The sequence below is a fragment of the Physeter macrocephalus genome, chromosome 20 (genome assembly GCF_002837175.3).
Source record: "Physeter macrocephalus isolate SW-GA chromosome 20, ASM283717v5, whole genome shotgun sequence".
Taxonomy (NCBI): domain Eukaryota; kingdom Metazoa; phylum Chordata; class Mammalia; order Artiodactyla; family Physeteridae; genus Physeter; species Physeter macrocephalus.
The window spans coordinates 53723200-53737064 of NC_041233.1; the positions used below are offsets into that span (position 1 = coordinate 53723200).

Sequence of the window (13865 nt, forward strand, 5' to 3'; positions counted from 1 at the left end):
ATCCCAGCCACCTGCGTGTGCCCACCAGCTGGCCGGAGCCTCATTTTCTTCTAAAATGAACCCATGATTTACCACCCTCCCAGCTCTGACACAGTCCAGGTTCCAATAAACCACACTGCTTCTAAGAGAACTGGTTAGCATCACCATGCTTACATCAAGGACGTACTTTAGAAGATAACCCCCCCCACACTGGAAATTGTACACAGACCCTCTAAGTTATTATCCCAGCTAACCTCTTGATAATTTCCCTTTTCCAGTTTGCTGCTTGCGACATGAGGGCATGAGGAAACACCAGCTTCACAATGGGATTCAATCTTATTAGCGGGAACCTCATTAGATTATATTTCACTGCAGCCCAGAGGCCACTGTATTTCAAGGACAGACACGCCAACTGTGCTAGGGACATGCAGAGACCCACTCTCCGCAGACCTCCAGGAATCCGACCCAAGCCTGCGGCAGGCACAGTACAACACAGACGAGGCATAACCATAGATTCCGACCTTGAGAAGGTGTTCCGGGCGTAGTGCATGATGCTGTCAAAGTCGTACATCTCTCCCAGAGAGCTCACTTCCCCAGCTTCCATTTTTAAGAAATTATACTCCTGACCTGTGACACAACACTCTGTTAAGGCCTTTGAAAACCAAGGCAGGCACCTGAAAGGAGGCACAGGAGGGAGAAGGAGGGCCCATAGCAACTTCCGAGAGCTCTGTTATCCCAATCAGACAAATGACAGGTTTGGTGGTGGTTCTTGTTGTTTTTAACAGATTGGAAATTTGAAACAGAACAGCACTATGTGGTCACACCCCACCACACAACACCCCTCCCAAAATGCCACTCAAAACTCCTAAACTCAGTTAGTAGACAGGTTAATTATCAGTCGGATTGCTCAAAAAAAATTTGTTTTAAAATCTCTAATCTTGCTATTGACGGAACAAAAGAAAACAAATCCAAGAGTTAACTTCAACCCCACGTTCACAATTCAGGCTCTCGAAAGCATTTTTAAGGCAACTATATTATTCAACCAGCTACTTTCATGTTCAATATGAATTTATGTATAAAACTGTTTCACAGGAGAAGGTATTTTTAAGAAATCTAGACACTATCTGCCTTGGGATAGGCAGGAATACTGTTTTTACGTGTACTGTATCTTAATTATATTTCAGTTTCAAAAATATGTTGCCTACATCAGCAAAAATGAGTCTTAGAAAAGCAACCGGATAACTCTTTTTCTGGCTTATCAGCTTTGATGCTGCAACAGTGTTCTGGTAGATTCTGTTCCTGCTAGGAAATGGAATTGGATTTCATTGTCCTTTACAACGTGGAAAGTTATTTCACTTCTGCTCTCTCCTACAAGCTCTGGCAGATGACCTCCCAGGAAGGGCCACTGATGGACAGTGCTGGTGACAAAGGCCTCCATACTTATAAACGAGTGTTGTCTGCTCCCTGCCACCCCTCTCTTTACTCCTTCCTGACCCCATAGATGCCACCTGCCTGAGAGGTGTCTTCCAGGCTCCATACAGACTCCTTACCTGGCTGGATGTTCTCTCTGATGATGGTGACGTGCTGGTCTCTGTCTGGCCGGGTGTGTTCATGCCAGAACCCGACCACGTGGCCCAGCTCGTGTGCCACAATTCCAAACTTGTCACAGTTTTTCCCAATGGATATGGCCTGCGGGCCTCCACCTCGGCGCCCAACATAGGAACAACAGCTGGACAGTTGCAGAAATACCCAGGTCAGCAGATCAGGGAATAGCAAGAGTCTAACACCCCTCCCTTTGGGGGTGTGTGTGTATGTGTCTAAAAGAAACGCAGACTTGAGAGCTGAAAATGATCTCATTGTCTAACTTCCCTCTCAACGCAGAAATTCCCTCCAAAAATGGTTCTTGACCTTTATGGTGGTCATGGATCCCCTCGAGAATCTGAAGAAAGATATGGCCTCTCTTCCAGGAAAAAGGCACCTAACTTCCCCCACCCCCGAATCTCCGCGGGACCATCTCTGATGACAAGGAGGAGACAATGGTTTCTGTAAAGCATGAGTCTTGATACTATTACCAGAGGAGCCTTAGAGATGACTCCCCTTCTGGGCACAGTTATTTTTTAAAATATATATTTATTATTCCTAATATAGAAAAGTATAAAAAATAAATGAAAATGGCCCATAATCCCACCACTCAAATAACTTCTATAAAACGTTTAAAAAATACATGCCCACGTTACAAAAGATTTAAGTATTAAGGCTCCAAAGATAACCACTGTTAAGTTTCTTGAATGCTATTCCAAAATGTGTAATACATCTATGTACATATATTCTTTTAATTACAAAATACACCATGTACATTGTCCTTCATCTTGCCGTTTTTCCTCCTTAATTTATAGATCTTCTTATAACAGCACATGTAGACTTATCTACTTTTTTTCAAAGCAACATAGTATTAAAATTTATTTAATCAGTCTCCTATTAATGTACATTTAGGCTGACTCCAGTTTTTGCTATTTAAACAAAGCCTCAGGGGAGAGGGAGACAAAACAAACAGCAAAATGCAAAACAAAGAAACCATTAGGGTCTTTCTTGTTTGTGGTAGGGTAAATTCCTAGCAGTGGAATTAATGGAAAAAAGAGTATGTGCGTTTGATATTTTGATAGATACTATTAAATTGCAATCCCAAAATGTTGTGTCTCTTTATATGCCCACTAATAGTATATTAAAAAGCCCTGTTTCCCCACAAGTGGGCCAGCACTGGTTTTGCCAAACTCTTTGTCAATTTGATAGGTGAAAAGTGGTATTTCACTGTACTGAGGTTGGATAGTTTTTCATGTTTTATGTGACATTTATATATTTTTCTTGTGAACTGTGAGATCACATCTTCCCCCAATTTTGGGGGGGTTGTTCATCTTTTTATTACTGATTTGTAAGAACGCTTTGTACATTATGGGATCAAGTCTTTGACTATCAGACGTGTTACAAATATTTTTCTTGCTTTGCTATTTCTTATTTGACCTTGTTTTTTGTATTGTTTTTGTCATATAAAATTTTTAAATTTTAATGTAATGTCTTTATTTTCTTATGTTCTGTTTAGAAAGGCCATCTGCATTCCAAGATTATAAGTAAAATCCACTCTTGCTTCCTTCTAATACTTTTCAAGTTTTTGTTTCTTTTTCTTTTCTTTCTTTTTCTTTTCAAAATGTTTATATCTTTGATCCAGCTAGAATAATTTTTGGTATAAGAAGTGAGGTAGGGCTTCCCTGGTGGCACAGTGGTTAAGAGTCTGCCTGCCAATGCAGGGGACACGGGTTCGAGCCTTGGTCCAGGAAGCTCCCACATGCCGTGGAGCAACTAAGCCTGTGCGCCACAACTACTGAGCCTGCGCTCTAGAGACCTCGAGCCACAACTACTGAGCCTGCGTGCCACAACTACTGAAGCCTGCACACCTAGAGCCCATGCTCCACAACAAGAGAAGCCACTGCAATGAGAAGCCTGTGCACCACAACGAAGAGTAGCCCCCGCTTGCCGCAACTAGAGAAAGCCCGCGTGCAGCAACGAAGACCCAACGCAGCCAAAAATAAATAAATTTAAAAATAAATAAATTTTTTAAAAAAAGAAGTGAGGTAGGATTCCAGCTTTATTTTTTTCACAATGAGCTATTTAATTATCCCAATGTTCAAATATCCCAATTGACTAATCCATCTTTCGCTCACTCATTTAAAATGCTACCTAAATTTGTGTATAAACATATTCATTTTAAACTCCTTTGTCCCATATATCTATTTTTTATTGAGTTCCAAATGGTTTTAATTGTTATTATCTTCATTTGCATTTTAATATCCTATATGTTGGGATAGAACACCAAACACTCCCCTATCTCTGTCCCTGTCACTATTGTTTGGTTTCTCTCTCTCTCTCTCTCTCTCTCTCTCTCTCTCTCTCTCAGTTATTTCTACATGAAAAATTCTAATACCATTTGTTCAAGTTCTTAAAATACATGTATACACATACCCACATATACATATATATCAGAATGGCATGAATTTATAGGTTATTTTAGGAAGTCCTGACATCTTTACTATGTTGGGCATTTCCATATCAGGAAATGGTATGCATTTTCATTTTTTCTTCTTTTTTAAATTTCTTTAGAGTTTGGGCATTTTCTTTCTATAGGTTTGGCATATGTTTGCATTTTTGTTAAGTTTATTCTTAGATGTATTATCTACTATGTTTCTATTAAAGTTGTGATTTTCTCCATTATGAAAGTAATCAAACTATTTCATTAAATGAAAAGTAATTAATTTTCTGTTTATTAATTTTGTAATCAGTCACTTTAATAGTCTCCTTTTGTTTCTGATAGTTCTTCAATTGATTTTCTGAGTATTTTAGGCACACATTACAGTAACTTCAAACAATATAAACACTGGCTTGTTCCTGCCAATATTCATTGTGTTTATCTCCTTCTCTTGTCAAATTACATTAGCTATTATTTCCAGAAAAAAATGTTAAATAATAGTGGTGATCATGAATATCTTTGACTTGTTCCTGACTCTAACAGAAATGCTTCTAGAATTATCTCTGATAAACATGAAATGTGCTTTGGGCATATATATATATATATATATATATATATATTTGTGTGTGCGTGTGTGTGTGTGTGTAAGTCAAGGATCTATCCTTGACATCTCTTCTTGTACTACTTTGACTACTTTTTTAAAACAACAAAGGCATGTCAAAATGTGCAGATGCCTTTTTAGCATCTATTGAGACATGAATATGGCTTATCTCCTTTGATCTATCAATATGTTGAATCATGCAAACAGATTTCCTAATGTTAACTAGTCTAGTATTCCTTAGATAAACCTTCTTGGCAGCCTAGTCTTCTATTCTTTAACTGCTGTGTTCTATGTGCCAACATTTCAGTTAGGATTTTTCATGGCTGTTCATAAGTTAGATGAGTCTATAATTTTCTTTCTTGGTGCCATCTTTTTCATTAGGGGGTAGCAATGCCATGATACTTCATTAAAAGTAAATTGGAAGAAAGTGTTCTTTTATGCTCTAAAAAACTTAAATAGTACCAGAATAATCTGTTTCTTGAAGTTTTGAAAGAATTCATCTGTGAAACTCTAGATTGGAGGTGTGGGGGAGAAAGTTTTTCTGTCAATTTTCCGATTTCTTTCAAAGTTACTGGCCTGTGCCAGCCCTTTATATTTACCTTGAAGTCATTCACATTATCCAGATTTCCACATTTCTTGCCTTAGAGTTTTATAAAGTACTCTTTTATGATTCTGCTGAATCTGTGGTTATTTCCCTCTTTGCATGTCTGATTTTGTATATTTCTGCATTGTCACTTTTTTGTCTTAGACTAACGAGTAAGTAGTTTGTCTACAGTTTGTTTGTTTATTCAAAGAATTTACTCTTCAATTTATCAGTCCTATAATGTGTTACCTTGTCCATTTTCTTGTGCTCTCATTAGGTTTTTTTTGTTGTGGTGGTGGGTTTTATGTATTTATTTATTTTGCTAATGTCTTTGAATTGAATATTTCATTATCATTCTTAGTGATGTGGATATCTGAGGCTGTGGGTTTTCTTATGGACATAGCTTAACCCAGATCTCTTCAGTTTTGAATTGTAGGGCTTTCATTATCTAGACTTCTTATCATTTTAATCCTGATTTCTTTATGACCTAAGAGTTGTAAAAAAGGGAACTTTTAACTTACCAGGTAATGCAGGAGTATTTATTCTATCTTTTGTTGTTATTATGTTATTATGTCCAATTTCACTGCTTTGCACTCAGAGAATATTTTAATGTTATCTCTGCTTTTTAGAATTCATTGAGGTGTCCTTAATACTTAACAGATGGACAATGTCTATAAACATTCAGTAGGCATTAAAAAAATGTGTTATCAGGTTATAGAATCTGATAGACCCATAGGATCAACTCTACTAATTATATTTTTCCAGTCCTCTACAAATCTCTACTTATTTTTTGGTCAACTTGACATTGATCTACTTGGGTTGACAGACATGAAATAAAGTCTTCTGCTGCTGGTGTTTCTGTCAATTTACCCTTGAAACCCCTGGGGCTTGTTTTATGACTCTTAATGCTATGCTATTTGGTGCATAAAGATTTATGACTGTTATATTCTCACCGTAGTTTGAATTCTTTCTCATTATAAAGTGTCTCACCTTTTTTTTTTTTAGTACTTTCTGACTTAAAAAAAACAACAACAAAAAAGCCTGTCTACAACTAGAATTGTGATCCCAGCTTTATTTTTGTTGGTATTTGCCTGTATGCCTTCTTACCTTTTACTTTTAAACCTTTCTGGATCATTTTATTCAGTAGTCATCTCATGGATACAGCATGTAGCTGGGTTTAAGTTTTTGAACTAATATGGGAAACTTTTCCTTTCAATAGGAGAGTATATCATACTTACATTTATTGGCATAACAGATAGTCATAATCCAGGCATCTTATTATTTGTTATGTTTTCTGGAGGAAGTCTGTAAGCCCATGGAGCCCACAAAATTACATGCAGAATTTTGCATATATGTACATCCATAATGAGGGAGCCCATAGCTTCATCAGATTCTCAGTGGAATCACTGGCCCCAAGGTGGTTCAGAACCACTTTGTATGAAACACTCCCAATTCCTTCAACTGTTCCCATGACAGGAGATACAGACACCTTGTCATTCTGGAGTCTTCCTCTTGACCTACCTACTTTGTCCCTGGATTGTGAGTTCATTGAGGGCAAGAAGAGTTTCTGACAAATGCTGGGCTTCTATATATTACAGCATATTGGAAACACTTTGTTTTAGAGAGAAAATTCAAGACTCATGAGCCATCTGACTTGTCTGCCTCAGATTCCAGTGAGGTGAACTTGCTTTCACTTACCCACAGGTTCTGTAACTGAACACAATAAAGCTTTCTTCATCCGTCCTCTCTATGAAGGTCACACAGGTGTGCTTTTCCCAGTGTCTCATGGCCTGCTTAAAAATGGCTCTCTGGCTTCCTGAAATGACAGGTCCATACCTTCCTTAGATGCTGGCTGACAACAAAGCATGTTCTAATGATCAAAAAAAGCTCATTTGGGTGCCCCAGAATAAAAATGAACTAGGACTAAGGATTTCCCTAGCTAAGAATACAATATAACTTTCCTGAATTACCAAAACCTAGAGAGTAAGAGTTTGTCAATTGGGAGAGAGGGTAAAAATAGATTTTTCAGGGCTTCCCTGGTGGCGCATAGGTTGAGAGTCCGCCTGCCGGTGCAGGGGACGCGGGTTCGTGCCCCAGTCCGGGAAGATCCCACATGCCGCGGAGCGGCTGGGCCCGTGAGCCATGGCCGCTGAGCCTGCACGTCCGGAGCCTGTGCCCCGCAACGGGAGAGGCCACAGCAGTGAGAGGCCTGTGTACCGCAAAAAAAAAAAAAAGATTTTTCAAAATGTCCCCAGCTTCCCAACTTTTCCTTTGTATTGAAAGTATTTTTCTAAATATAAAAAAATGTTACTCAGGTTATTCAATTTGGCAATTTTAGGCTCTTGAAGTAAATCACCAGCACTGCATTCCACCCCTTCATTCTATTTTATACCTATAGGAGGGTATTCCCATATGCTCTATAAATTCTATTTGCATGTACATTCATGCTACTTTTGCATTGGGGTTCAGTGTTTGCTGGCGGATCCTTTTTTTTCAAATATAATAATCCTGTTGTATCATTCTTTTTTTTTTAACATCTTTATTGGAGTATATTGCTTTACAATGGTGTGTTAGTTTCTGCTGTATAACAAAGTGAATCAGCTATACATATACATATATCCCCATATCTCCTCCCTATCCCACCCCTCTAGGTGGACACAAAGCACCGAGCTGATCTCCCTGTGCTATGCGGCTGCTTCCCACTAGCTATCTATTTTACATTTGGTAGTGTATATATGTCCATGCCACTCTCTCACTTAGTCTTGCTGGGGGATATTTGAGCCTAATTTTCTGCAAGTCCTTTGAAAACAGATGAATTTCATACTTCCTCTGAACCCTTCTTCATATTCCCCTGATTAGAAATTGGAAAAGCAATAAGTAATTTGGGAGCAAGAATAAAGTAGTTGTAAACTCTAGGCTGATAGTTGCATCTAGTCAATAAGTATTCTTTTCAAAATCTATCAATCTGAAATAAATAATACTACTGTATTTTTATTTTGCTAGAAGCAATGAGAAGGATCTAGAAAAATAGTTGTTTGGGAAGTACACAGGATGGTTGGGGATTGGGTCTGAATTCTAGAAAGACTTTGTTGCAAAAAACAAACCAACGAACCATTGGGAGGCTCCCATCATAGTGTAGAAGATGCGGGTGTGGTGTCATAATGTCCCCCAAAAACATACTTATAGAAGAAAGAGTAACTTAGCCATCCAAGTGTCAAGTGACATCTTGACACTTTTAGTTAAAATTGTTTATAGAGCAATTACTCACCAAAATGGCAATCCTACTAATAACAAATATCTCTGTGTAAACAAAGTTCTCTATATAAAATTAGTTAATTTGGAAGAAGATTATGTAAATCTTTGGCCAGAAAAGCACGCCAGATCTGAAAGAACATGGTTAAGACACCAATGAACAAAAGTTAGTAGCTGATGACAGTTCCCACATTTTAATTCTTTAGGAACACATCTCTCTCTCTCTTATTAGGACTGAGGGCCCCTTGAGAGCAGGATGACATCTTAGTCATATTTTTATCACCAGCACCTAATTAAGGATCTGGCACTGGTGGCCCTGGGTTAATGCAATGGGAGTGCAATGGAACCAAGGGCATGGATGCTGTCAGGAAGTAGGGCGGGGACTCCACCAGGGTCATACGGTCACCCCCTTCATGAAGCCTCAGGGACCAGGTGACCACTTTTGAGGATATAGCACCAACAGAGACTACAGTTTCCTCAGGCCGATTGCACTAGACCCTGTGGGCAAGAGGGAGCTTCAGCAGGGGGACTGCTATGGCTCTGGGGTCTGTTCCATCCCACCTAAGTCTTTCCTGGGAGGACTTTGCCCACCCAGGAAGACAAAGCACCCAGCCCCAAACCAGGCCTCATTTGGAGCTACTGACCGGTGAAGTTCCCTCCGATGACATAGGGGATGACCCCTCCTGGCCATATCCTCTCTGTCCTTGAGGTTGTAGCTCTTCGGACCCGGGGAGAGAAGGTCTCAGCTCCAGCATGCAAGGTCCCAGGGCTCTGTGGAAGCATAGCATTCTCCTTGCCATCTGCAAGAGAGTCATGATGCCATTTACTTTGTGTGGACATATATTTTCAGTTCTCTTGGGTATTTGCCAAAGAGTGGAATTGTTGGGGCATATAGTAATTCTATGTTTAACCTTTTCGAGGACTATCAGACTGTTTTCCAAAGGAGCTGCATCATTTTACATTCCCACCAGCAAAGCATCAGGGTTCCAGTGTCTCCACATCCTCATCAACACTTGTTATCATCAATCTTTTTGATTATACCCATCCTAATGGGTGTGAAGTGGGTGGCATCTCATTGTGGTTCTGATTTACATTTCCCTAATGACTAATCATGTTGAATTTCTCAACGTGTGCTTATTAGTTATTCGTATATCTTCTTTGGAGAAATGTCTATTCAAATCTTTTGTCCATTTCTTAATTGTGTTGTCTTTTTATTGTTGTGTTATAATTATTCTTTATATATTCTGGATACCAGACCCTTATCAGATATATGATCTGCAAATATTTTCTTCTATTCTATAGATTGTCTTTTCATTTTTATGATACTGTCCTTTGAAGCACAAAAGTTTTTAATTTCGATGAAGTCCAATCTATGCATTTTTTCTTTTGTTGCTTTTTGTATCATATATAATAAATTACAGGCATACCTTGTTTAATTGTGCTTCACTTTATTGTGTGTTTTTTACAAATTGAAGGTTTGTGGCAACCCTGAATTGTCAGGTGATGGTTAACATTTTTTAGCAGTATTTTTTAATTAAGGTATGTACATTGTTTTTTCAGACATAATGCTTTTGCACACTTAATAAACTACAGTGTATTGTAAACATAACTTTTATATGCAGTGGGAAACCAAAAAATTTGTGCAACTCACTTTATTGCCATATTCATTTTATTGCAGTAGTCTGGAACCAAACCTACAATATTTCTGAGGTGTACCTGTACAGCTTAATCCAAACTCATAATGATTTATATTTATGTTTAGTTCTATAGTTTTAGTTCTTGTGTTTAGCTCTTCAATCATTTTGAGTTAATTTTTGTATATGGTGTGAGGTAGGGGTCTAATTTCATTCTTTTGTATGCAATATCCAGTTGTACTAGCACCATTTGATGAAAAGACTAGTTTTTCCCCATGGAATTGTCTTGGCACCTTTGTAACAAATCAATCGGCCATCCTCTTCTAGCTTCTTTTTTTTTTTTTTTTTTTGTGGTATGCGGGCCTCCCTCTGCTGTGGCCTCTCCCGTTGCGGAGCACAGGCTCCGGACGTGCAGGCTCAGCGGCCATGGCTCACGGGCCCAGCCGCTCCGCGGCATGTGGGATCTTCCCAGACCGGGGCACGAACCCGGTTCCCCTGCATCGGCAGGCGGACGCGCAACCACTGCGCCACCAGGGAAGCCCTAGCTTCTTGAGTTGAATGTTTGGCACATTAATTTTCAATCTTTCTTACATTCTAATATTACCATTTTAACACTAAAATTTCTCTGAGTTCCTCTTTGCCTGCATCCCATCTTTTGACATGTACATTTCAATGTTAGACTTTGATATATTCTGTAAGTTCAATTTGGACTTTCTTCTTTGATCCTTGGATTATTTAGAGGTATGATTTTTAATTTCTAAACATTTGTCTCTCTGTGTGTGTTATTGATGTCTAACATTGCTTTGTGTTCCAAGGACCTATTCTCCAAGGCACAGGTCAGCAAACTTTTTCTGTAAAAAGCCAGATAGTAAATATTTTAAGTTTTGTGGTTAATATATTCTCTGTTGCAACTACCCAACTCTGCTATTATAGTGTGAAAGCAGCTGTAGACACTGTGTAAATGAATGGGTATGGCTGTGTTCCAATAACATTTTATTTGCAAAAACAGATGGCAGGCTGGATTTGGCCTTCTGGCCATGGATGGTGGCCCATGCTCCAAGGTATCAATTCTTTGGTGTTTTGAGCCTTGCTTTGTAGCCCACTACGTGATTGTTTTTATAAATATTCCTTATAACCTTGAAATAATGTGCATCAGTTTCCAAAATTGATGGTTGAAGGGTGCTACATATGTTGTTCAAATATTCTACTTACAAATGTTTTTGGCTCCTAGTGTATCTGCTACCGAGAAAAGTGTTTTAAACAACCTTGAGAACTAAGCTTGTGAACCGTCATCTTCTCCTTTATTTTTAATTTTTCCTCCATATTGTTCAAGGCTATGTTGGTTAAATAAGACAAGTTAAGGATTGTTAAATGTTCCAGCTAAATTGCTTCTTTCATCATTAAATACCCTCTTTATCTGTAATAATGTTCATCCATAATAAAGATTATTTTGACTGATATTAATATTGCTATCCAGTTTTATTTTGATTAGTGTTTGCCTCAGATAACTTTTCTGCATCTACATATTTTCAGTCTTTTTGTGTAATTATGTTTTTTGTTTTAAATGAGTCATTCAATAGGTGTTATTCTGTGAGCGATACATTTCCCACAACAAACAATAAAACGTTTTGCAATGGTCATAATGTTGAGGTTCAATATTACTTTTTTACAGTATATGAAATAGTTTTTGTAAATTGAAAATTTTTAAAAATAATTGTAGATCCACATGAAGTTGCAAGAAATAATACTGAGAGATTTTGTATACCCTTTACTCTGTTTCCCCCAATAGAAATATTTTATGAAACTATAGTACAGTATCACAACTGGGATATGGACATCTACTGATCTCATTCAGATTTCCCCACCATTATGTATACTTGTGTGTGTGTGTGTGTGTGTCTAGTTCTACAAAATTTTATCACATGTATAGGTTTGTGTATCTACCACCACATTCAAGATACTGAATAGTTCCATCACCATAAGGATCCCTCATATTGTCATTTTAAAATCACATCCACCTCCCTTCCCTTCCCTCCCAGCCCATCCCTAAACTCTCAACCACTAATCTGTTCTCCATTGCAAAAATGTTTTCATTTGAAGAATATTATTTAAATGGAATCCTACAATATATAACTTTTGGGAATTGGCTTTTCTCACTCAGTGCAATTCCCTGGAGATTCATTCAAGTTGTTGCATGTATCAATAGTTTCTTTTTATTGTTGAGTAGTACACAGTTTGTTTAACCATTCACCTGTTGAAGGACATCTGGGTTGTTTCCAGCTCTTACAAACAAACCTGCTATGAATATTCATTAACAGGTGTTTTTGTGAAGATTTTTATTTCTCTGAGATAAATACCCAAGAGTGGAACTGCTGGGTCATATAGTAATAGGGTTTATTTCTGGGTTCTCTATTATGTTCCATTGATCAATGTGTTTATCCCTCTGGTAATATAACACTGTCTTATTACTGTAATTATATACAGTCAGTCCTCCACATCCCTGGGTTTAACATTGGAGATTCAACCAACTGTGGATCAAAAGTAATTTTTTAATTCCAGAGAGTTCCAAAAAGCAAAACTTGAATTTGCCGTGCACCAGCAAATATGTAGCATTTACAATGCATTAGGTATTAAAAGTAATCTGGAGATGATTTGAAGTATATGGGAGGATGTGCATAGTTTATATGTAAATACTATGCCATTTTATATAAGGTGCTTAAGCATCCACAGATTTTGGTATCCGAGAAGGGTCCTGGAACCAATCCTCCAGGGATACTGAGGAAGGCCTGTAGTAAGCCTTAATATCAGGCAGAGAGATTACTCTCATTTTAGACTTCTTTTCCATTGTTTTAGCTATGTTTCCATATGAATTTTGTGTCTTTCCATATAAATTTTAAAGTAAGTTATCTATGTCTACAAAAAAAATGTTGAGATTTTAATGGGAATTACATTAAAACTACAGATCAATTTGGAGAGAACTGACATCTTTACTATATTGAGTCTTCCTTCCAATCCATGGACATGGTATTTCTCTCCATTTATGTAGGTCTTTATTTCTTTCACCAGCATTGTGTAATTTTCAGTACACAAATATTATACATGTTTTTTAAAGTGTATAAGTATTTCATTTTTCTTGAGTGATTATAAATGGTATTGTGTTTTTAATTTTGGTTTCTGCACATTTATTATTAGAAATATAAGCATTTTTTTGTATTTTGGTCTTGTATTCTGCCATCTTCTTAAACTCACTTATTAGTTCTAGGAGTTGTTTGTTGTAGACTCCTTGAGATCTTCTACATAGACAAACATGTCATTTGGAAATCAAAACAGTTTTATTTCTTCTTTTCCAACTTGTATGCCTTTAATTTCTTTTTCTTGCCTTATTACAGTGTCTAAAACTTCTAGAACTACTTTGGTTTTCTGTTTGTTTGTTTTTTTAACATCTTTATTGCAGTACAATTGCTCTAAAATGGTGTGTTAGTTTCTGCTTTATAACAAAGTGAATCAGCCATACATATACATATATCCCCATATCTCCTCCCTCTTGTGTTTCCCCCCACCATCCCTATCCCATACCTCTAGGTGGTCACAAAGCACTGAGCTGATCTCCCTGTGCTATGTGGTAGCTTCCCATTAGCTATCGATTTTACATTTGGTAGTGTATATATGTCTATGCCACTCTCTCACTTCATCCCAGCTTACCATTCCCCCCTCCCCGTGTCCTCAAGTCCATTCTCTACATCTGCATCTTTATTCCTGTCCTGTCCCTAGGTTCTTCAGAACCATTTTTTTTTTTTT

The 13865-nt window shown here is 37.7% G+C and overlaps 1 protein-coding gene across 1 annotated transcript in view; it reads right to left on the minus strand.

Moving 5' to 3' along the window:
- Positions 1-13865, minus strand: part of TLL2 (tolloid like 2) — a 139708-nt gene that overhangs the window by 46827 nt on the left and 79016 nt on the right. Inside the window, exons 4-7 of the mRNA XM_007117899.3 lie at positions 9078-9233; positions 6880-6997; positions 1530-1708; positions 501-606 (exon numbers count right to left, since the gene is read on the minus strand). Coding sequence (XP_007117961.1) covers positions 501-606; positions 1530-1708; positions 6880-6997; positions 9078-9233 — 559 coding nt within the window. The remainder of the gene's footprint in view (positions 1-500; positions 607-1529; positions 1709-6879; positions 6998-9077; positions 9234-13865) is intronic.